The 25,328-nt window shown below is 39.4% G+C and overlaps 1 protein-coding gene across 11 annotated transcripts in view; it reads right to left on the bottom strand.

Annotated features, from left to right (window-relative positions):
* The window catches only part of SH3KBP1 (SH3 domain containing kinase binding protein 1), a 331,585-nt gene that overhangs the window by 109,926 nt on the left and 196,331 nt on the right, over positions 1 to 25,328 (bottom strand). Inside the window, exon 1 of one of the 11 annotated variants that reach the window (XM_024987867.2) lies at positions 20,162 to 20,260. Coding sequence (XP_024843635.1) covers positions 20,162 to 20,176 — 15 coding nt within the window. The 5' untranslated portion in view covers positions 20,177 to 20,260. 11 annotated transcript variants of the gene reach the window in all.

The following is a 25,328-nucleotide window of genomic DNA, read 5'->3' as shown; positions in this document are numbered from 1 at the left end:
TTTTCCCTTTCATGATCGCATCTGGTGGTTAAGAGTGAATTAGTATTAATAGGAATCCCCTCTAAGATCAGACTTACCAACTATGTGATCCTGGGCAACTTACTTAACCTCAGTTGCTTTGTCTGAAATGGAGATAATAGATACCTCATAGATCTTCTAGGAAGATTAAATGGAAAAATATATGTAAAGTATATAACCATTATTACTGTTATTGAATTTTACCAAATAAAAAAATCAATCATCATAATGCCTCTTCATGAATCTAGTTACAAAGGAAGACTGTTTCAATTACAACAGCTTTGAAAAACAGCAGGTTAATTGTCCCGCTCCTCTGCTTGGGGACTGAAGAGCATGAACAACTTATAGAAGATAGTCACACAGCAGAGACAGGCTCAGAGGAAAGCAATCATTCTGAAAAAAGATCAAGGAAGAAGGGCAACAGCCATCACCATATAGTCACTGCCTATAAGGAAAGGCAGACAGAACAAACAGGAGAAACCACAAGGACCAGAGCTGACAAACCACAGAGCATTCAGGTCAATAAGGCTTCGGTTAAGGTGGTGCCCAACAGTGAGTGGCCAGAAGCCCCCCAAGTTCGAGCCCACGCCAACTGCTTCTGGCTGCTCCCAAACTGTTATCTACTGTTAACGATGGAAAAACAACAAGGCATGTGTCTGGGGAAAACGGCCTGTTGTCAGAGAACAGAAAGCCTTTTATTGAGCATTTTGATACTCAGGAGTAAACACACCACCACTGAAAATCACCCCAAGCCATCTTTCACAAAGCTTGGCAACCATTCAATAATGGATGAAGAAATCTGAAATTGCCAGGCCAAACTGATACTCCTCCCAAGGCAGTGAAGAAACAGTGGCTGAATGAGACCATAAACTCATGTGGTACAGATTTCCAAATATGCTAGTGGATATTGCTGACAGATACTTACACATGAAAAGATGGATTCACAGGCCTCTTCCTGGAAGGGGCCAGGCTTTACTGCCAAATGCTGCTCTTAAAGGCTTCTTTCAATACCAGGAAGGAAGGGACAAATAGTATTCAGTTTGGATCCTATAGGTAGTACATTAAATTCAGCAAACATTTGTGGAATGCCTACTGCTACACAGCCCATCCCACAAGGCAAAACGGCTTTCCTCTGTTATTTTTATCTCTGTTTTCAAGACAGTGTTGTGTTTTTAGCTATAATATGGGAGATTTAAATACAATATTGACAGGAATCAATGCAACCATCCAATTCCAGATCTCCCAGATCTTCTAGGTAACTAGAGCCTCAAAGCTGAACATTCCATAGCCTTCTAGAGAGATGTCTACTGAAAGTTTGCAATGACATGGGAAATCATATATAATACTGAGTGGAAAAGATACACAATCATGTGTGTAAAAAAAAATTATGCATGTGGTATGATCTCAACCAGTTAAAAATGCATGGCAAAAGGAGTGAAAGCAAATACAAAATAATGTCAACAGTGTGGACCCCAGGGTGATTAAATTATAATGCTTTTTACTTTTTTGTATATTTAAAAAATTTTTTCAATTCAAGGATAATCGCTTTATAGAATTGTATTGGTTTCTGACACATATCAACATGAACCAGTATACATGTGTCCCCTCCCTCTTGAACCTCCCTCCCACCTTCCTCCTCCTCATCCCACTCCTCTAAGTTGTTACAGAGCCCTGGTTTGAGATCCCTGAGTCATACGGGAAATTCCCATTGGCTATAAATTTTTATACTATCCAGTGTTTCTACAAACCAGTGATTACTTTTAGAGTAAAAGTTTTAAGAAAACAGCACACACTAACATAGGTAGAAAGAATGGCCTACCTTTCACATTATTGATGCCTTTCTTAAAGTCTGACTTGGTTTGCAACACATCCTAACTAGAAATCACATGCAGCTTCCATTAGTGTGTCATTATATTTCCTTTTCCAAGTCATCAGTAAGGATGCTAAGAACAGATGTAAAATGAGTCATGATGGTAACTCACAAGATACCACCCATACAGAGCATCCCTAGCCATTTATCATCACACTTTACTTATAGTTATCCATCAGTGACTAAGTGGATGATATAAAGTCATTTTCAATTAATGTTGTTTCATAAAAAGTATCAAGTCATTTTATCAAATGTTTTCAAAGTAAAAAATATATTTCTTGCTCTTCTAATTAAACCCATGAATTCCTATTTATACACGGGAAAGGGACTGAAAAGAGTTGAATTAACTGTGTAACTGTTTTTAATGAATGATTCCTTATCAAGTTCTCACTTCCCAGTATTTGAAGAAGCACTGGTTTAAGGGGTGTGACCTATTTGCACAGGGTCCACAGCTTAATTGCTCTCAGTTTTCTATCAGTTCTTCATAAGCAAAAACTTTTTAAACACAAACCAAAGTAATTATTACAAATAGTTTCTCAAATGGTAGAAAAACAAAATGTGACTGAACTCTGGTTCCCAGATTTTGAGGTTTGGTTGTTTTCCCCCTGATCTTAGAACTACTGACTTAAGTATATCAAACCCTTATAATCACACAGATTTCACAGCTATCTTCTTTTCTCAACTATTTACCAACTATCTTCACTTAATGTGAACATACTTTGATTTTGCTACCTTTCAAAAACCAAGCCTGACTTTTTTTTATATGAGATTCAAGTTTGGGGTGTGGACAGATGGAATAAATACACTTTTAAGAGAAACCTTTTTGTAGAAAAATTTCTGGTCCATTAGAGCAAAAGTTCAATTCACTCTGTGCTTGGCTGCCATTTTTATTCATTCATTCATTCAAACTGTAGTGTCACAGCAAGTGTCAGGAGGAAAAACAGTTCTCTTAAGTCTACGAACAAAGCTAGTGGACGTGACAGAATTCCAGTTGAGCTATTTCAAATCCTAAAAGATGATGCTGTGAAAGTGCTGCACTCAGTACACCAGCAAGTTTGGAAAATGCAGCAGTGGCCACAGGACTGGAAGAGGTCAGTTATCATTTCAATCCCAAAGAAAGGTAATGCCAAAGGATGTTCAAACTACTGCACATTTGCACTCATCTCACATGCTAGCAAAGTAATGCTCAAAATCCTCCAAGCCAGGCTTCAATGGTACATGAACCATGAGCTTCCAGATATTCAAGCTGGATTTTAAAAAGGCAGAGGAACCAGAGATCAAAGTGTCAACATCCATTGGATCATCAAAAAAACAAGAAAGTTCCAGAAAAACATCTACTTCTGCTTTACTGACTACACCAAAGCCTTTGACTGGGTGGATCACAGCAAACTGCGGGAAAGTCTTCAAGAGATGGGAATACCAGTCCACCTGATCTGCCTCCTGAGAAATCTGTATGCAGGTCAAGAAGCAACAGTTAGAACTGGACATAGAACAACAGACTGGTTCCAAATTTGGAAAGAAGTATGTCAAGGTTGTATATTGTCACCCTGCTTATTTAACTTATATACAGAGTACATGATGTGACATGCTGGGCTGAATGAAGCACAAGCTGAAATCAAGACTGCTGGTAGAAATATCAATAACTTCAGATATGCAAATGATACCACCCTTATGGCAGAAAGTGAAGAGGAACTAAAGAGCCTCTTGATGAAAGTGCAAGTGGAGAGTGAAAAAGTTGGCTTAAAGCTCAACATTCAGAAAACTAAGATCATGGCATCTGGTCCCATCACTTCATGGCAAATAGATGGGGAAACAGTGGAAACAGTGTCAGACTTTATTTTTCTGGGCTCCAAAATCACTGCAGATGGTGACTGCAGCCATGAAATTAAAAGACGCTTACTCGTTGGAAGGAAAGTTATGACCAACCTAGATAGCGTATTGAAAAGCAGAGACATTACTTTGCCAACAAAGGTCCGTCTAGCCAAGGCTATGGTTTTTCCTGTGGTCATGTATGGATGTGAGAGTTGGACTGTGAAGAAAGCTGAGCGCTGAAGAATTGATGCTTTTGAACTGTGGTGTTGGAGAAGACTCTTGAGAGTCCCTTGGACTGCAAGGATATCCAACCAGTCCATCCTAAAGGAAATCAGTCCTGAATATTCATTGGAAGGACTGATGCTGAAGCTGAAATTCCAGTACTTTGGCCATCTGATGCGAAGAATTGACTCCTTAGAAAAGACCCTGAGGCTGGGAAAGAGTGAAGGCGGGAGGAGAAGAGGACGACAGAGGATGAGATGGTTGGATGGCATCACCAACTCAATGGACATGAGTTTGCGCAAGCTCCAGGAGATGGTGATGAACAGGGAAGCCCGGTGTGCTGTGGTTCATGGGGTTGCAAAGAGTCAGACAGGACTGAGTGACTGAATTGACTGCTGCAAGCAACAGAGAAGGAACAGCCAGGCAGGGAGGCCTTTGTAAGGCTAGCTGCCAGAAGCTAGATAAAGACTCTAATAGTGCCAGAACTCCTGTACCTGAAGCCACTGGCATCCCTGCACACTTGGCGCTGCCAGGGTCCCTGAGATCCAAGCAGCCATGCTAACTCCATGCTTGATCCTCACTAGGACAGAGCTGCCAGAGGGTAGAAAAAACCTTAATAGTGCCATATCTCCTATGCCCATGGTCACCAGCTCCCCTGAGTACCTGGTGCTCCCAGGGCCCCTGTGATCCAAGCAGCTGCAATCCTCCACACCTGGTCCTCACTGGGGCAGACCCAAATCCTCTAGGGCAACCTCAGGAGCAAACTCCTGTGGATGACCCACACGCAGAAGTGGAGATAAAAACACAACTGAACTCCAGGGGCAGTGTGGTAAAGGAAGAGAATCAAAAACTTTTCCACCAGCTGGACAAGATGCAGATTAAATCCACATGATGAACTAGGCAGACTCTGTGTCTATGGAATATACAAAAGGACAATGAAAGTTTCCACAAAAGAAAATGCCTTCTCGCTCTGGCAGCTGTGGACACTGGAGGCAAGAACATGCAGCAAATAGGGCCAGATTAGAGTCTGAGTTGTCCTGACAGCAGGTCCAGAGACCAGCCCAGTACTGGATGGCCTTCTAGGGAGGCAGAGGTGGATTATGACTCACAGAGAGGGAAAGGATGCTGACAGCTGAGGTCCAAGAAAAACATTTATTATTATTCTGATATTTTGACTTGTTCTGTTTTTCTTCTTTTTTCTCTGTCACTGTTGATTTTATTACTATTATTATTAACTCTATCTAACCTTTTGAGAACTTTAAAAAAACTCACACTTTTTATTTCCTTTATATACCTCTTTAATCTACTTCTACATTAGCTTTCTGTAGTTCTATGGGGTTTTTTCTTTTAAAAATTTTTTTTCTTACTGTTCTTTTCCTGCCGTAGTTATTCTTTAATATATACAAACCTTTTTAATATACTTCTATATAACTTTGTTTTTCTGTTTTTTTCCTTTTCTTTCTTTATTTAACCATGTTTGTTACTTTGTTTTGTTTGGTTTCCTTTATTCCCCAGTTGGCACTCTGCTTTGGTATTGTATTCCAGTTTGAGTTTTAGTTAGTTTTGTTTTTAATTGGTCAATATCATTTTTGGTTTCCTTCACTCACCAGGTCACTCTTGTACTCTTTTTTCTTTGTACTGTTTTGGTTTTTCTTGTGTGTGTGTATGTTCCTTTGATTTTGGTATTACTTGTCTGATCTTGTATTTACCATTTGTCTGGAGTTTGTTTTTTGATTATAGTTTATTTTTTTATTTTTGTATGATTGCTTTAATCCCCTTAATGCCATAACAAACAGGTTGTGGAATCTCGGTTCCCTGGTCAGAGATCAGGCCTGAGCCATTGGAATGGGAGCACTGAGTCCAGGACACTAGACTTTCAGAGAACTTCTGATCCTCAGTCAGTTCAGTTCAGTCACTCAGTTGTGTCTGACTCTTTGCGACCTCATGAACCGCAGCACGCCAGGCCTCCCTGTCCATCACCAACTCCTGGAGTTCACTGAGACTCACGTCCATCGAGTCAGTGATGCCATCCAGCCATCTCATCCTCTGTCGTCCCCTTCTCCTCCTGCCCCCAATCCCTCCCAGCATCAGAATCTTTTCCAGTGAGACAACTCTTCATATGAGGTGGCCAAATTATTGGAGTTTCAGCTTTAGCATCAGTCCTTCCAATGAATATTTGGGACTGATTTCCTTTAGGATAGACTGGTTGGATTTCCTTGCAGTCCAAGGGACTCTCAAGAGTCTTCTCCAACACCACAGTTCAAAAGCATCAATTCTTCAGCGCTCAGCTTTCTTCACAGTCCAACTCTCACATCCATACATGACCACTGGAAAAACCATAGCCTTGACTAGATGGACCTTTGTTGGCAAAGTAATGTCTCTGCTTTTGAATATGCTATCTAGGTTGGTCATAACTTTCCTTCCAACGAGTAAGCGTCTTTTAATTTCATGGCTGCAGTCACCATCTGCAGTGATTTTGGAGCCCAGAAAAATAAAGTCTGACACTGTTTCCACTGTTTCCCCATCTATTTGCCATGAAGTGATGGGACCAGATGCCATGATCTTAGTTTTCTGAATGTTGAGCTTTAAGCCAACTTTTTCACTCTCCTCTTTCACTTTCATCAAGAGGTTCTTTAGTTCTTCGCTTTCTGCCATAAGGGTGGTGTCATCTGCACATCTGTGGTTATTGATATTTCTCCTGGTGATCTTGATTCCAGCTTGTGCTTCTTCCAGTCCAGCGTTTCTCATGATGTACTCTGCATATGTTAAATAAGCAGGGTGCCAATATACAGCCTTGACATACTCCTTTTCCTATTTGGAACCGGTCTGTTGTTCCATGTCCAGTTGTAACTGTTGCTTCCTGACCTGCATATAGGTTTCTCAAGAGGCAGGTCAGGTGGTCTGGTATTCCCTTCTCTTTTAGAATTTTCCACAGTTTATTGTGATCCACACAGTCAAAGGCTTTGGCATAGTCAATAAAGCAGAAATAGATGTTTTTCTAGGTTGTATTAATTAGTGAGAACTCCCACTAAGGCCTCCACCTGTATCCAAGACCAGGCATCACCCAACTACTGGCAATACCCAGTGCAGGATGCCTCAACCAAACAACAAGCAAGACAAAAACACAAACCCAAGTATCAGCAGATAGGCTTCCCACAGCCACCTCAAAACACAGTACTGCATACAGTACTGCCCACCAGAGGGGGAAAAAACTTGCCTCCTCCTACCAGAATGCAGGCACAAGTCCCTCCCAACGTGAAACTGACACAAATCATTGGAACACCCTCCCCCACCAAGGGCAAAAATCAAAAGGAAGAAGTTATATGACCCTAAAGCCTGGGAAAAGGAGACCTCAAACACAGTAAGTTAGAAAAAAATGAAAAGACAGAGAAATTTTGTGCAAATGAAGGAACAAGGTAAAAACTCACAAAACCCAATAAATGAAGAGAAAACAGGTAAATTACCTGAAAAAGAATTCAGAGTAATGCTAGTAAAGATGATTCAAAACCTCAAAAATAGAATGGAGAAAATGCAAGAATCAATTAACACATTTAACAAGGACCTAGAAGAAATAAAGAATAAACAAACAGAGACAAACAATACGATTACTGAAATTAAAAACACTCAGGAAGGAATCAATAGCAAAGTAACTGAGACAGAAGAATGGATACATGAGCTAGAAAATAAGAATGGTGAAAAAATTCTTCTCTCTGCTGAAGAGAAGAATAAAGGAAAAAGAATGAAAAGAAATCAGGATAGTCTCAGAGAACTCTTGGAAATTAAACACACCAACATTCAAATTATAGGGGTCCCAGAAGAAGAACAGAAAAAGCAAGCGTATGAGAAAATTTTTGAAGAGATTATAGTTGAAAACTTCCCTAACCTGGGAAAAGAAATAGTCAATCAAGTCCAAGAAGCACACAGATTCCAATACAGGATAAAGCCAAAGAGAAACATGCCAAGACACATACTAATCAAATGAACAAAGATTAAACACAAAGAAAGAATACTAAAAGCAGCAAGGGAAAAGCAACAAGTAACACAGAGGAGAAACCACATATGATTAACATCTGATCTTTCAGCAGAAACCCTGCAGGCCAGAAGGGAATGGCAGGCCATATTTAAAGTCCTGAAAGGGAAAAATCTACAACCAAGATTACTCTACCCAGAAAGAATCTCATTCAAAATTGATGGAGGAATCAAAAGCTTTACAGACAAGCAAAAGTTAAGAGAATTTATCACCAGCAAACCAGCTTTACAACAAGTGTTGAAGGGATTTCTATAGGCAGGAAACACAAAGAAGGAAAAGACCTACAAAAAACAAACCCAAAACAATTAATAAAATGCCAATAGGAACACATATATCAATAATTCCTTTAAATGTAAATTGATTAAATGTTCCAACCAAAAGACACAGACTGGCTGAATGGATAAAAAAACAAGACCCATATATATGCTGTCTATAAGAGAACTCACTTCAAACCCAGAGACACATATGGAATGAAGGTGAGAGGATGGAAAAAGATATTCCATGCAAATGGAAATCAAAAGTAAGCCAAAGTAGCAATTCTTATATCAGACAAAATAGACCTTAAGATAAAGAATATTAGATGAGATAAGGAAGGACACTACATAATGATCAAGGGATCAATCCAAGAAGAAAATATAACAATCTTAAATATTTATGCATCCAACATAAGAGCACCTCAATACATAAGGCCAACACTAACAGACATAAAAGGGAAATTGACAGTAACACGGTAACAGTAGGGGACGTTAACATCCCAGTAACACCAACGGACAGATCATCAAAACAGAAAATTAATAAGTAAACAGAAGCCTTAAATGACACATTAGACCAAATGAACCTAATCGATACCTTCAGGACTTTCCATCCAAATGCGGAAGAATACACTTTCTTCTCTAGTGTACCTGGAACATTCTCCAAGATAGACCACATCTGTCATTGTGTCACAAATCAAGCCTCAGTAAATATAAGAAAACTGAAATCATATCAAGCATCTTTTCTGACCACAATGCCATGAGACTAGATATCAACTACAAGAAAAAAACTGTAGGAAAAAAAAAAAAAAACACAAACACATAGAGATTAAACAATACATTTCTAAATAACTAACAGGTTACTGAAGAAATAAAAACGGAAATGAAAAAATTCCTAGAAACAAATGACAATGAAAACACAATGACTCAAAACTTATCGGATGTAGCAAAAGCAGTTCTAGGAGAGAAGTTTATAGCAATACAATCTTACCTCAAGAAACAAGAAAAACATTGAACAGACAATCTAACTTTACACCTAAAACAAATGGGAAAAAAAAACAAAACCCCCGAAAGTTAGTAGAAGGAAAGAAATTGTAAAGATCAGAGCAGAAATAAATGAAAAAGAAATGAAGGAAACAATAATAAAGATTAATAAAACTAAAAGTTGGTTCTTTGAGAAGATAAAATTGACAAACTATTAGCCAGACTCATCAAGAAAAAAGGGAGAGGAATCAAATCAACAAAATTATAAATGAAAAAGGAGAGGTTACAACAAACAACATAGAAATATAAAGGATCATATGAGATTATTACGAGCAACTGCATATGCCAACAAAATGGACAACCTGGAAGAAATGGACAGATTCTTAGAAAAGTTCAACCTTCTAAGACTGAACCAGGAAGAAGCAGAAAATATGAACAGGCCAATGAGAAGCACTGAAACTGATAAAAAATCTCCCAAAACACAAACACCCAGGACCAGATGGCTTCACAGGTGAAATCTGTCAAATGTTTAGAGACGAGCTAATGCCTATCCTTCTCAAACTCTTCCAAAAAACTGCAGAGGAAGGAACACTTTTAAACTCAATTCTACGAGGCCACCATTACCCTGATACCAAAATCAGATAAGGACATCACACAAAAAGAAAACTACAGGCCAATATCACTGATGAACATAGATGCAAAAATACTCAACAAAATTCTAGCTAACAGAATCCAAAAACACATTAAAAATATCATATACCATGATCAAATTGGGTTTATCCTGGAGATGCAGGATTCCTCTATATATGCAAATCAATCAATGTGATACATCATATTAACAAATTGAAAGATAAAAACCATACAATAATCTCAGATGCAGAAAAAGCTTTGACAAAATTCAGCACCCCATTTATGATTAAAAAATTCTTTAAAATGGACATAGAAGGAACCTACTTCAACATAATAAATGCCATATATGATAAACCCACAGCAAACACTATTCTCAATGGTAAAAAACTAAAAGCATTTCCTCTAAGATCAGGAATAAGACAAAGGTGCCCACTCTTACCACTATTATTCAACATAGTTTTGGAAGTCCTAGCCATGGCAATTGGAAAAGAAAAAGAAATAAAATGAATTCAGATTTGAAAAGAAGAAGTAAAACTCTCACTGTTTGCAGATAACATATGATACTATACATAGAAAACCCTACAGATACTATCAGAAAATTACTAGAGCTGATCAGTGAATTTAGTAAAGTCGCAGGATACAAAATCAATACACAGAAATCACTTGCGTTCCTATACACTAGGAATATATAGGAATGTATAGCAATGAAAAATAAGAAAGAGAAATTAAGGAATTAATCCCATTCGTTACTGCAACATAAAGAATAAAATACCTAGGAATAAATCTACCTAAGCCACCCTGGTGGTTCAGATGGTAAGGAATCCACCTAAAATACAAGAGTCCCAGGTTCAATCCCTGGGTCAGGAAGATCCCCTACAGAAGGGAATGGTTGCCCACTCCAGTATTCTTGCCTGGAGAATCCCATGAACAGAGGAGCCTGGCAGGCCACAGTCCATGGAGTCACAAAGAGTCAGAGAGGACTGAGCAACTAACAATCACGAGGAGACAAAAGAGCTGTATACCGAAACCTATAAGACACTGATGAAAAAAAAAATCAAAGATGACATAAACAGATGGAGAGATATTCCATGTTCCTAGGTTGGAAGAGTCAATATAGTATAGTCACTGTGAAAATGACTATACTACCAAAAGCAATCTACACGTTCAATGCAATCCCTATCAAATTATCAATGGCATTTTCCATAGAACTAGAACAAAAAATTTCACAATTTGTATGGGAACACAAAAGACCCTGAATAGCCAAAGCAATAATGAGCAAGAAGAATGGAGCTGGAAGAATCAACCATCCTGACTTCAGACTACACTACAAAGCTACAGTCATCAAGACGATATGGAACTGGCACAAGAACAGAAATACAGACCAATGGAACAAGATAGAAAGTCAAGAGATAAACCCATACACCTATGGGCACCTTATCTTTGACAAAGGAGGCAAGAATATACAATGGAGAAAAGATGGTCTCTTCAATAAGCGGTGCTGGGAAAACTGGACAGTTACATGTAAAAGAATGAAATTAGAACACTTCCTAACACCATACACAGAGATAAACTCAAAATGGATTAAAGACCTAAATGTAAGACCAGAAGCTATAAAATTCTTAGAGAAAAACACAGGCAGAACATCATATGACATAAATCACAGCAAGGTCCTCTATGACTCACCTCCCAGAATAATGGAAATAAAGCCCAAAATCAACAAATGGAACCTAATTAAACTTTAAAGCTTTTGCACAGGAAATGAATCTATAAACAATGTGATAAGACAACCCTCAGAATGGGAGAAAATAATAACAAATGAAACCACTGACAAATGATTAATCTCCAAAATATACCAGCAGCTCATGCAACTCAATATCAGACAAAACAAATAACCCATCAAAAAGTGAGCAGAAGACCTAAACAGACACTTCTCCAAAGATATACAAATGGCTAATAAACACATGAAAAGATGCACTCAACATTGCTCATTATTAGAGAAATGCAAATAAAAACTACAATGAGATATCACCTCTTGCTGGTCAGAATGACCATCATCAAAAAATCTACAAACAATACATGCTGGAGAAGGTGTGGAGAAAAGGGAACCTCTTATACTGTTTGTGGGAATGTAAATTGACACAGCCACTAAAGAGGACAGTATGGAGATTCCTTTAAAAAAAAAAAAAAACTAGGAATAAAATTAACATATGACCCAACAATCCTAGTACTGGGCATATACCCTGAGAAAACCACAGCTGAAAAAGACACATGTACCCCAATGTTCACTGTACCACAATTTACAATAGCTAGGACAAGGAAGCAACTTAGATGTACATCAACCAGATGAATAGATAAAGAAGCTGTGGTATACAATAGAATATTCAGTTCAGTCCAGTTCAGTAGCTCAGTCGTGTCCAACTCTATGTGACCCCATGAACTGCAGCACACCAGGCCTCCCTGTCCATCACTAACTCCCAGAGTCCACCCAAACCCATGTCCATCGAGTCGGTGATGCCATCCAACCATCTCATCCTCTGTCGTCCCTTCTCCTCCTGCCCTCAATCTTTCCCAGCATCAGGGTCTTTTCAAATGAGTCAGTTCTTCGCATCAGGTAGCCAAAGTATTGGAGTTTCAGCTTCAACATCAGTCCTTGCAATGAACACCCAGGACTGATCTCCTTTAGGATGGACTGGTTGGATCTCCTTGCAGTCCAAGGGACTCTCAAGAGTCTTCTCCAACACCACAGTTCAAAAGCATCAATTCTTCTGTGCTCATCTTTCTTTATAGTCCAACTCTCACATCCATACATGACTACTGGAAAAACCATAACCTTGACTAGACTGACCTTTGTTGACAAAGTACTCAGCCATAAAAAGGAATGGATTTGAGTCAGTTCTAAGGAGGTAGATGAATCTAGAGTCTATTATATGATGAAATAAGTTAGAAAGAGAAAAACAAATATCACATATTAACACATATATATGAAATCCAGAAAATGGTACTGATGAATCTATTTGCAGGGCAGCAGTGGAGACGCAGACATAGAGAACAGACTTATGGACACAGAGAGAGAAGGAGAGGGTGAGACAAATGCAGAGAGTAGCATGGAAACACATACACCACCATATGTGAAATAGATAGCCAGTGGGAATTTGCTCTGTGACTTGGGGAGCTTAAACAAGTGCTCTGTGACAACTTAGAGGGGTGAGATGGGGTGGGAGGGAGGTTCAAGAGGGAGGGGACATATGTATACTTATGGCTGATTCATGTTGAGGTATGGTAGAAACCAACACAATATTGTAAAGCAATTATCCTTCAATTAAAAATGAATAAATATTTTAAAAAGAAGGAAAAAAACCATGAAATCACCTACTTTAATCATGTGCTTTCTTAAATGGCACTTTTTGCAGTTATATGTTATTTTCTAAAGGCATATCTTGTTTTTTTTATGAGAGTGTGGGGAAGACAATGTGTACAGCAAAATACCCAATGGATGCATTTTCTGGTCTTTAGCAATCCCTTGTCCTTTTCTGTTACAATGGAGAACGTTCATTTCAGTGCTCTCCACGTTTGAGTTCCCGAGAGCAGCAATTCCTCTTTGTGCCTTCCACAAAGACTCGCTATAGGCTCGGCACGGAAAAAACAATACAGATTCACGGAGGATGTTGACAACGGTGGACAGAGGCCAGTGGTGGCACTTCTGGAGTTTATAACCTATTCCCTACCCCCAAGTTATTATACTTCATCTCTTTCAGACAGGTGGTCTTCAGATGAGCATCTATCCAATTCTACAGGGACTTTCAGGGGAAGATTTCCACACAGTTCCCATCATAGGACAAGGAAGAATGATCAGTGCTCACTGTTGGCTGTGCATGCACGCAAAGTTGCTTTAGTCATGTCTGACTGTTTGTGACCCCATGGACTGCAGCCTGTCAGGCTCCTCTGTCCATGGGATTCTCCAGGCAAGAATACTGGAGTGGGTTGCCATGCCCTTCTCCAGGGGATCTTCCCCACCCAGGGATCGATCCCACATCTCTTACATCTCCTGCATTGGCAGGCGGGTTCTTTACCACTAGCACCACCTGGGAAGCTATTTCTCTCTTATTTCCAAGCTGGCCACCATATCTCAAATTAAAAGGGACTCCCTTTTTTTCATCCATCAATGGGACCAGAGAATGGTCAACCATTAACCCCAACATAATTCTTCAACTCTGTTTATCCTTCTCTCTTTGCCACAAGGACTGACACTACTCCACACTCCCAAATCATCCCTTGAGTTCCAGTTTCCTGACCTTCTTCATTCACTGCTTTCTGTCATCGCCTCTTAGAGTACCCCTTCCTCTTTCTAGTCATTCAGTTTCATGACAAGATCATCAACCCATGTTAGGTCTTCATTTCACACAGAATTTTTAGACTAATGTCAGGCTTGGGCTTCACACAAACATACTGCTCTTTGGCCCTATTAAACCACTTTAGTACTGTGATGTCTCCCTGACCCAGCTGTATGTCTTTTGGTTTCTCATGAATTTTCTCAAGACCCCTTGTCCTCTCTTACCTGGACCACTTTTCTCCTCTCCTGCCTAATGACCTAAGACTGAAGGCTCTAGTCAGAAAAACCTGGAATTGTTTGAGCTCTTGGGCAATGAATGCAAAAATTACACCAGAATGTTAGCAATCCTATAACACTTGACTGTAAGCACTGTAAGAATTAATTATGCTCTGCTCACCTCTATGCTGCAAATTGACAACATGACATGCATTGCTTAGGCAGATTACACCCATGCATGGGCACAGAGTTACCATCTTTGTAACATTTCGGCCTCATCTGAGTCAAAAATAGCAGTATCTGTATTCACATCACTTGAAAAAATAGAATTCTAAATTCTGAGCAAGTTTACTTTCTCTGCTACTAACAACACCTGAATGCAGAGAGGATACTGGGGTTTGAAGCAAAAGAAACAAAATCTAAAATTGAGACATATAAGACATAAACTGTATCCAGCTCTCCCAATGCAGTAACTAGACAGTGCTAGGCACTGTCCCAAGAGGACATATTTGAACAATTCTAGGATCTAAAGTCTTGACATTTTATATCTTATCAATTTTTCTTAACAGTCTAGAAAAGGTACCCAAGAAGTTTCAGAAAAGCTGCCTCTGGTGAAGAGAAAAAATGAGAAATCCAACGAAGAAATCAAAATAAAAAGAACAGACTGAGCAGATGCTACCAAAACAAATGGAGCAAAACATATTAAAATCACTGGCGGGTGAAAATGCTTAGTAAGTGAAAGAAGAAAAAGAAAATGAGGCAGTAAATCCATCTTTATCACTTCTAACATCCTCAGCTTAAATGAGCAAAACATAAATATAGCTTCTAAATGATAGAGACCCCCAAATATCTGTTTTCAATTTTCCAAATATTGCTTATTTTCTTCCTAAAAATTCAAGGATGAGTTTAATTGGGGTGATACTCCTGAGTCACAGGCCATTTGTGAAATGACTTAACCATGGTCCTTTGATGAAGAACTGGCTTTTAAGTCAATACTGGAAAACTCTTAATTTGTAAATTGTTCATTTTGTAGCCCAAGTTTAGAGAGAGAGACATCACTATTAGAGGTGTAAGTAGGGGTTATTATAATTATGCTTCCATGGTTTCTAGAGCATTTATGGTTATGTATTTATTTAGTATCTGGCCTCTGACATGAAGAGCCTGAGTTGAGAATAAGACTGTCATCTCATACTTTTTTTTCTTCATCTCACACCTTTTAAATGGTCTTGAATGCCACAGAAAACTACAAAACAGCTTGTTGACTAACTGAATGATCTCTGTGATCTAAATTTTTTATATGTAAGCAAAGACAGACCACCATGCAAAGTAAGCTGAATGGGTTGTTTTAAAGTTGCAAGAATACTGGAGTGGCTAGCCATTCCCTTTTCCAGGGGATCTTCCACACCCAGGGATTGAACCTGGGTCTTCTCCATTGCAGGCAGATTCTTTACCATCTGAGCCACCAGAGAAGCCTCCAGAGTGAAAGTGTTAGTTGCTCAGTCGTGTCCAACTCTTTGTGACCCCATGGACGGTAGCCCACCAGGCTTCTCTATTCATGGGATTTCCCAGACAAGAATACTGGAGTGGGTAGCCATTTCCTTCTCCAGGGGATTTTCCCAACCCAGGGATCAAACCCAGGTCTCCTGCATTGCAGGAGGATTCTTTACTATCTGAGCCACCAGGGAAGCCCTTTCAGAGAGCATTACACTTAATACATCTCACTGAAATCTAGTTGCTTAGAACATCATTTAACAACTAGTGAGAATCTCTAAGAGAAAAAGACAAGCTAGGTATTGAAGCATGATCATTTTAACGGCCACACAGAAAATTTTAAAACCTTGAACTTCAGGAACCAAAAGTATCTGCAAACTCTAGGACTATAAATATTATGAAATAATTGTTAATACATGAATACAACAGGGCATGATGAAATACTTACAGATACCTCAGCCCACCCCACTGAAGAATGTCCACTGAAGCAAATGAACATGTTGGCAAATGATGTGCGAAAGGAAGGACTTTCATCTCTTGTCCCCAAGGAATTCCAGAGCAGAACGTGAAGACAGAAAACTCAATCATAAAACTGCTTTCCCCAAAATGTAAGATGAAACAAGTACTATCATTTAGAATTAAAATAGTATGGGGGGGGGGAGGAGGAGTGGGATGAATTATGATTGACATGTATATACTACTATGCATAAAACAGACAACTAACGAGAACCTACTGTATAGCACAGGGAACTCGACTTAATGCTCTGTGGTGACATAAATGGTAAGGAAATCCAAAAAAAGAGAGGAGATATATATATATATATGTATGTATATATGTATGTATATATGTATATGTATATACACACATACAGCTGATTCACTTTGCTTTACAGCAGAAACTAACACAACATTGTAAAGAAACTATACTCCAATAAAAATTTTTAGATAGAATTAAAATAGCGCAAAAGAGAAATTCATCTTTTCTCAAAATAATGGCTTTGAATCCACTCTTCATAAACCTGTCACCCTTAAACCTCTGAAGCTCAGCAACCACCAAAACTCTCTGCTCATCTGTTCTGCAGAAGCCACAGGAACAGGGGGAACTAATTCTTCCTTGAAGCAATTTTACAATCTCTTGGGATCATGTACCTGATCTGCTAGTTCATAGGGATTCTCAGAAGACTTTTTTCTCAACTCATTATTCTAAGATGAGAAGAATAATATCCTTTCCTTTTAGTGATAGGCAACACGAACACACATTAAACACCAATCCCAACCACAATGAGACACTACTTCATACCCAATAGGATGGCTATTATTAAAAAAGAAAAACAAACAGAAAATCACAAGTGTTGGCAAGCAAATGGAGAGACTGAAACTCTTGTGCATTGCTGGTTGGAATGTAAAATGCTGCAGTCACTGTGGAAAATGGTACAGAGGTTCCCTCTAATGTTAAAAAGAGAATTACTAGATGATTCAGTGATTCTACTCCTGGGGATATATCCCCAAAACACTGACAGTAGGGATCAGTATGGCAGTCTTCATTGTAGCATTATTCACAGTAGTAAAAAGAGGGAAACAACCTGTTTATCAGTGGAAGGGTGTGTGTGTGTGTGCACGCGTGCTAAGTTGCTTCAGTCATGTCCGACTCTGTGTGACCCTATGGACTGTGGCCTGCCAGGCTCCTCTGTCCATGGGATTCTCCAGGCAAGAACACTGGAGTGGCTTGCCATTTCCTTCTCCAGGGGATCTTGCCGACCCAGGGATCGAACACAGGTCTCCTGCATTGCAGGCAGGTTCTTTACCCTCTGAGCCACTAGGGAAGCAACAGAAGGATAGTTAAACCAACTGTGATTTACCGATACAATGGAGTATTATTCGGCCTTAAAGAGGAAGGAAATTCAGGCACATGGATGAACCTTGAAGACATTATGCTAAATGAAATAAACCACAAATGGACAAATATTTTATAACTCCATTCACATGAGTAGTCAAAGAAAAAGAAAGAAAGTAGAAAGGTAACTGCTAAGTGGAGGGGGAACTGGGAGTTAGCATTTAATAAGCACAAAGTTTTCAGTTTGGGAAGACGTAAAAGTTTTGGAGATAGATGGTGATGATGGTTGTATAGCAATGTGAATGTATTTAACACTGCTGAACTGTACATTCAAAAAGGAATAAAGTGGTGTCATGTTATATATATTTTACCACAATGAAAAGATTTTATACTTTTAGAAGGGTACACAGAAAGCTCTTATGGGGGATTTCCACTGGGAAGTAAAGTAAACTGTGGGATTGAGACAGTCTTGGTTTTGTTCTGTTGGAATTTTTTAAAATCATATACTTACTTGGGTTATTTTCATTTAAAACAAAAACAACCAGAATTAAGTCACACTATAATCTGGAAGTTCCTCTTTTAAAAATTTAGTCAAAGGAAATAATCACAGAAGGTACAATGATGCATATACAAAATGTTATTTTTAATAGCAAAAATCTGGAAGCAACCTAAATGGTTATCACACAGGAATGGTTCAATAGATGGTGGGGCATCTTGACAATGAATGATCACACAGCTCTCTGACAGAAAAGGAGAACTCATATTGAGTTTTAAAAACTGGTGACATTGAATATGACCTCATTATTGTATGAAGAGTGACGTGTGCTACATGCACATTCAGGATCAGATAAAAGTCTAGAAGATGCATATAAAATGTTGACTATGGTTATTCCTGGATTATAGAATTAAGGACAATTTCTATTTGTTTCTTCATATTCTTTAACTTTGAGTTGTTATTATTATAATAATTATTGCAAAGAGCTTCTATAAGCAGAGGAATAACAGAGCTATTTCCATTTTGAGAAACAAGTAAGCAAAGGATTTGGGGGGCACTCAGCAGTGCAAAGAGTAGTGTACAGGTCACTAACCTTTAAGGGGCCCATCTCCAGGCCCTCATCTGATGGAGCCAGAGAGGCCATCACCAAGACTTTTCCAACTTATGCTTCATCAAGCTTTTACTCATTTCCCAAATGAAGAGTCACCATCTGAATTTTGCATATAAATACCTAATTCTGATTTTTACTTTTCACAACTCAGATCAGTGACATCCAGTGATAAGAATAATCAGCAAATTTAAGATATCTTTCAATAGGAAAATTCTTTCAAGCCAGTGCAGATGAATACATTTTTTATTCTAGCCAACTGCTGCCTGCACTCATGTCCTTCTAGGCAAGCAACAGACCATTCAAAAAACTTTTCAAGAAGTCCTCCTACTCTTAAAATAGTGTGTTAAAATGGTGTTTTCTTTTTTATGCTATTTTCCTTTTCATGTAATTGTGAAAATATTGTTAGAGCTGACAGAAAAAGACATAGAGGGATATATTTTATAGATATCATCAACTTGTCCCTTAAAAATTTTTTTTGCAACAAGAAACAGGAATATGGAAGACATATGACACATTGGAAGCCTTACTTGTCCTGTGGCTTATTTAGGGAATTTTATTTTGCGTTTGGAAAATGACAGACTTCTGCTTTTAGGTAGACAAATATGAACAACTCACAAAGAGAAACCAGACTACGTACTACTTGTAAACTCTTAGAAAATCAAATAATTTAGTGTCTCTATTTTACCCTGTATATGAGCAAACAAATAGAAATGTCCAGTACTACAAAATCAGCCAAAGATCTTTACCTCAATAAAAAGCAATTCAACAGCACCCAGAAGTCACTACTCACAGCTTCTTCATTCACCAGGAAAACGCCAATGTCCATGCCACCCACCCCAGAGTGAAACGCCCCATGGCTGGCTCACTCTGTGTGGACGTGGTCTTCTCTCCTAAGCTAACCTGAAGAGCAAGCTCATTTGTTTACCACACAAACATCTGTAATTGCTAAACATCTCGGTGACATGGTGTAACAGTTACTGCTTGTGCAGACTGCCCATCCAAATTACTCTCTGCAGTATGAGCACAGGAAAACCCCAGACACAGAGAAATTAGAAACATCTGTAAAAATTAATGGCCAAATTGACCAAAGTGGTGGGGGGTGGTTAAAACAGCAAATAGTTCCAGTGTCACATCTGATTGTAGAAAATAATCCTCCACATTATAAGTTGTTCCTTAACCCATTCACAGCAACCTCCCTCCCACCTCCACAGGGGATCCTAGCTAGCAAACACTTCATTTTAACCTACTAATGCAAACTCATCACAAAGCTTGTTAGAGAATAGTATAGGTAAGATACAAGTTAAGGGAACTTATTCCATCTCTAAAAGAAAATAGAAAAAAAGGGAAAAAAAAAAAAAAAGAAATACCTCTTCTCCCATCATGTAGGCAGCCTCCTCTTTTCAGTTTGAAAAGGTCCCAGAACTGCCCTGCAGCCCTCCCACTTCCTTCCAACAGCCAAAGGCACGGAGCCTGAAGGACCCAGCCTAACCCTGAGTCATACTTGGGACCAAATGAGCAACGGGGAGAACAAAGCTCCCATTTGTTTGTGGTTCAGGAAGCCAGGGCCGATTCATGGCTTGGGTGGCTTCGCGAAAAGTCCTCCTCCCTCGCCTACGTTGCCGCAGGAATCTAGGCTGCCTCCTCAGACCCGCAGGTGTGACCAATGGGACAAGCAACACACTCAAGGAGCGTTTATTTGGCAGGACTTGGCAACCACTTCTGGTTAAAAACGTCAGAGAGAAAATAAAAAACCCACTATCTTTCAATAGATGACATGATTTGGGAGTGAGAGATGTCTAAGATATGGTTTGTATATGAAATGCCCATCATGAGAGTGCCTGTATTTTAAAGAAATAAAATAGTTGTAAAACACAAAAATTACTCATTAAAAAAAGACAAAATCTGAAGGAGCAGCAGCCATGCCTTTATAGAAACACTTCCCTTAGGAAAAATACAGCAAGACTTCTGCCAGCCATGTCACCAGGTGTATCCTAACAGATAGGAATAAAGTGTTTAAATAGAAATCTTGTTTTTCGCCTAAATGAGATACCATTTTAATTATCATTGTGATGACTTCAGAGCCTAGTGCTTAAGAGTTCACAACTCTATAGCCGGAGCATCTAAGATCAAATATGCAGCTGAGCCACTTCCTAATTGTGTGATCTTGAGCAACTTATTTAGACTGTGTTCACCTCAGTTTCCTTATCTATAAAATGGGTATAATAGCACAATGATACAGGGTTATCTGGCAGATTAAATAGGTAATATATGTAAACTGCTTAGAAAAGTGCCTGGCACACAGGAAGTACCCTATGAGCGACTATTACAAATTCAAGCTCACTTCAATAGTATCCTCATCTTACTACAGTTTTCATGTATGGAGATTCTGATAACCGGTTTCAGTTATTAACTATGGTTAATTTTTAAATTGAGCTCATTCAAAAACCATTTATTCAGTATTTATTAACTACCTACAGTAGTAAAGGCTTTGAATAAGATGCTGTCCCAGTCCTCAAGAAACTTGCAATCTGCTTGAGTAAATAAGGCATAGATCTGCTTATGTATCAGGCAAGAAAACACATGTGAGAAATGTCACTTGCCTGAAAATGGCAAGTATGATGCATGTGCCACAGAATTAGCATTTTGAATTTAGAGGACAGATAAGAAATCCCCTTATCAAAACCTAATTAGGATGGGAGGGACAAGACAAATCATCTCTGCAGAAGAATTCCAAATAATTAATGTAGATACTCCACCCTGAAGCAGATGAGCTCAACTTCCCACTCGTGAAAAGCAAGGCATGAACAGTAACTTCTTCCCAAAGAGTTGATGGGGAAAAGGAGAAAAAACAGACCAGCTCTACAGTGGAGAGAACTGCTAAACATTCCCTCAGCTGGGAGACCAAGGTCAACATCACCAGTGAAAAGTCATGTGGGCTGATGGGATGAGAATGGCACTCCACCTATGTGGATCTCCCCCCAAATCCATCATTTCAGTCAAATCACGAGAAAAACATCAGACAAATGCCAACTTGAGTTCATCCTACAAAATTCTGTAAAACTGCCAAGGTTACCAAAAACAAGGCAAGTCTGAGAAACTGTCACAGCCAAGGGGAGCCTAGGGAGACCAGGGCAAGCAAATGTAACATGGTCTCCTGGACAAGATCCAGGACAAGAAAAAGGACTTTAGGTAAAAACTCAGGAAATCTTTAAAGAGGATGGACTTTAATTAATGGCAACATTAGTTCACTAATTATGATAAACTTACTATATTCATGTAAGATGCTAGTAACAGAGGAAACTGGCAGTGAGATATGTGGAAACTCTTATTATCTTCACTATTTTTCTATAAATCTAAAACTATTCTAAAATTAAAATTTTCTTAAAAAATTAATTAGGAAGATAAGCCTGCTGAATGTACATGTATATATACACAAATGTATATATGTGATTTATAGACACAATGATGATGTTCTGACTATATACATCTGCATATATATATGTGTATATATATATATACATATATATATGTATATAAATGTATTTAATGCCTTCTCAGCTTAACTTTCTTATCTCTTCATCCTAAGCCTAGCTATTGATACAGATAGTCGAACGCGGACTCCTGGCATTTTGCTTTCCATAACACACAAAAGAGTTTTCTTTGAAAGGAAACTTGGCTCTTCTGTCAGTTCTGCTGCCAACCCAGTCTACAGCGGCCCAACTCAAAGAGTGTGCATGAGGTGGGCCCATCTGCCCCTTTCCAAGAGCTACTAGAAGTTCCTGGTGCCTGGCCAATTAGTCATCAACCACGGAACCCTGAGACTGGCAACTCTCCCAGCTACTTCCTCTCCCATTTCAGTCCACACTGCCCAGCACCTCCCCAGTTTTCTCTCCAAAGTGGCAATGTGACCAACACACTGCCTGTCAGAACCCCTCCACCAGTGTGCCAGCCCACCCAGAGATGCAGCCTGTGAGTAGGCTGGCAGACCTGAGGAAATAGGGTCAGGCCTTCCTGCAACTCAGGCTTCCCTTGTGGCTCAGCTGGTAAAGAATCTGCCTGCAATCCAGGAGACATGGGTTCGATCCCTGGGTTGGAAAGATCCCCTGGAGGAGGGAACGGCTACACACTCCAGTATTCTGGTCTGGAGAATTTCATGGGCTGTATAGTCCATGGGGCCGCAAAGAGTCGGACACAACTGAGCGACTTTCACTTTCACTTTTCCTGCAACTTCCCGCCCCCAAGACCCCTGCTGTCCAGCCAGACCCAGCCCTTGGCCATCACCACGCTCTCCCCTGGTCCCTGTACACACTGCTGGGACCATCAATCTCCAGGTATCTTTTAACACTTGGCTCAATTGTCACTTTCCTTGAAAAATCTCCCCTACACACTATTCCCTCCTCGCAGACTCCAGGCAAGTTAGCAGCTCCTTCCTCTCTAATGTCTTTAATGCTTTGGACATTGCTCTGCCAGTCCTTTTCCCCTGAATCAGAATGACTTTAAATATGTACTCACTTCTCTCTCATGTAGGGACAATCCAAAGCGCTAAATGAGAGGCCTGTATGTGACAGCTGATCTAAGGCGTGATGTGGGGGAGGAAGTATGAACTCCATTCCAGTTAACTACACCAGAGCTGCCCACCCCCTCCCCCTCGCCCCTGCAACAAACAACCTGCCAGGTGAAAAGTCTGCACACATTATGCTAACACAGCATCCAGACATGCTGCCTAGCCAATTCCTTTCCAAATGGATTGCCATTCCTTAGCTCATTTATCTAGAAATTTCAGAGCTGCCGCTGCTGATCCATAAAATACATTCAATAAAGCTTCAGCGAATGAAGGAATGAGCCACTTAATGAGCAAATGGAAGAGTAAATCCACAACCAGGCTACAGCAGACCCCAAACAGAATGGGTCTTCCTTTATTCTCATGGTTGGATTAGGACAAAACATATTCATGTATCCAGTCACAAATATTTATTGAAGGCCACCTATAGTTTACCAATGATTTTCAAGGAACTGTAGATACAATGGTGACTAACAAAGACAGGGTCCAAAATAATGGACTTGCTTTCATTTTTTAGACTTATTTTTAGAGCACTTCGAGGTTCACAGAACAGTGAAAGGAAGGTGCAGAGATTTCCAGATACCCTGTACCTCCTCACATGCTCAGCCTCCCTCGCTATCAACATTTCACACAAGAGTGATACATTTGTTACAACCAATGAACCTCTTTATCACCCAGGGTCTCTAGTTTACCTTAGGGTTCACTCTTAACTTTTCAATTCTATGAGTTTGGGCAAATGTTTTGTATTGCCCAAAAAGTTCGTTCTGTAAGATGGTTCAGAAAAACCTGAATGAACTTTCTGGCCAACCCCATATAATGACGTGTCTATCATTATGGAATCATACAGAATTATTGTTTAGTCACTAAGTCGTGTCAGACTCTTTTGCAACCCTATGTACTATAGCCCACCAGGCTCCTCTGTCCATAGGATTTCCCAGGCAAGAGTACTGGAGTGGGCTGTCACTTCCTTCTTCAGGGATCTTCCCAGATCAGGGATCGAACCTGTGTCTTCTGCATTTGCAGGTGGATTCTCTACCACTGAGCCACCTGGGAAGACGTGCTGTACAGAGTATTTTCAGTGCCCACATGTCCTCTGCACAGCATTTACTTTCCAATGGCCGATACTGAAGACTTGGTGACGTCAAACAGCTACCACAGATGCAGCAAAATTTATTTCTACTTCTCTAAGTGTTAAAATTTCCATAATGAAAAGTTAAGGACATGATCCTGGAGACTGCACTGCTATTTATAGGCATTCCTATTCTAACAACCAGAAGGGTAACAATAACTACTAACGTTAATTCAGTGATTATTCTATGCCAGGCACTTGGACCCATTTTTGTGTGTGTTACTTAATCCTCCTAACAACCACATGAGCCAGGTTTTCTTGCTATTCTATTCTACAGATGAGGAATCTAAATTTGTAGATATAATAATAATTTGTCCCAGGAAGAGGCAGAATTAGGATGTGAACATTGGGAATTCTGACCTTCATGCTTAATAACCACTACATTCCTAAAAACACAATTTTAAGGTCTCCTGGGAATGTGATTCTTGGTGACCATATGGCTGCTATTAAACATTTCATGGAAAATACACTATCTGAATGTTTTAGAAAGTATACATGAAACACACATAAAATACTAAACAGCACCTACTATGTCCAAGAGTAACCCTGTATACTGCTTCTGGTTCCCTTTTCTTACCACCAATCTTCTTACCTTTCCTAGATTAGGAAAGATAACACATAAAGCAAAGTCTGAAAATCCCAGACACTTCATTCAGCTTAGGCAACCAGTGGGCATCTCAATTCCATCTGCTTTTTAAAAATCACAGGTCTTTCATCTGCTTAAGAGATGTCACAAAATCTTATCTTTCAACCACTGTGCAAGACATTCAACACTATAGGTCTCAGATAATCATGACAAGGTTTGACCCAGTTGTGTTTCATTAATCAAAGTTTGTATCATTAG

Source organism: Bos taurus, chromosome X, assembly GCF_002263795.3.
Source record: "Bos taurus isolate L1 Dominette 01449 registration number 42190680 breed Hereford chromosome X, ARS-UCD2.0, whole genome shotgun sequence".
Lineage (NCBI taxonomy): Eukaryota > Metazoa > Chordata > Mammalia > Artiodactyla > Bovidae > Bos > Bos taurus.
The sequence above is the reverse complement of the archived record's forward strand: the minus strand, read 5'-3'. Positions and strand labels throughout refer to the sequence as shown.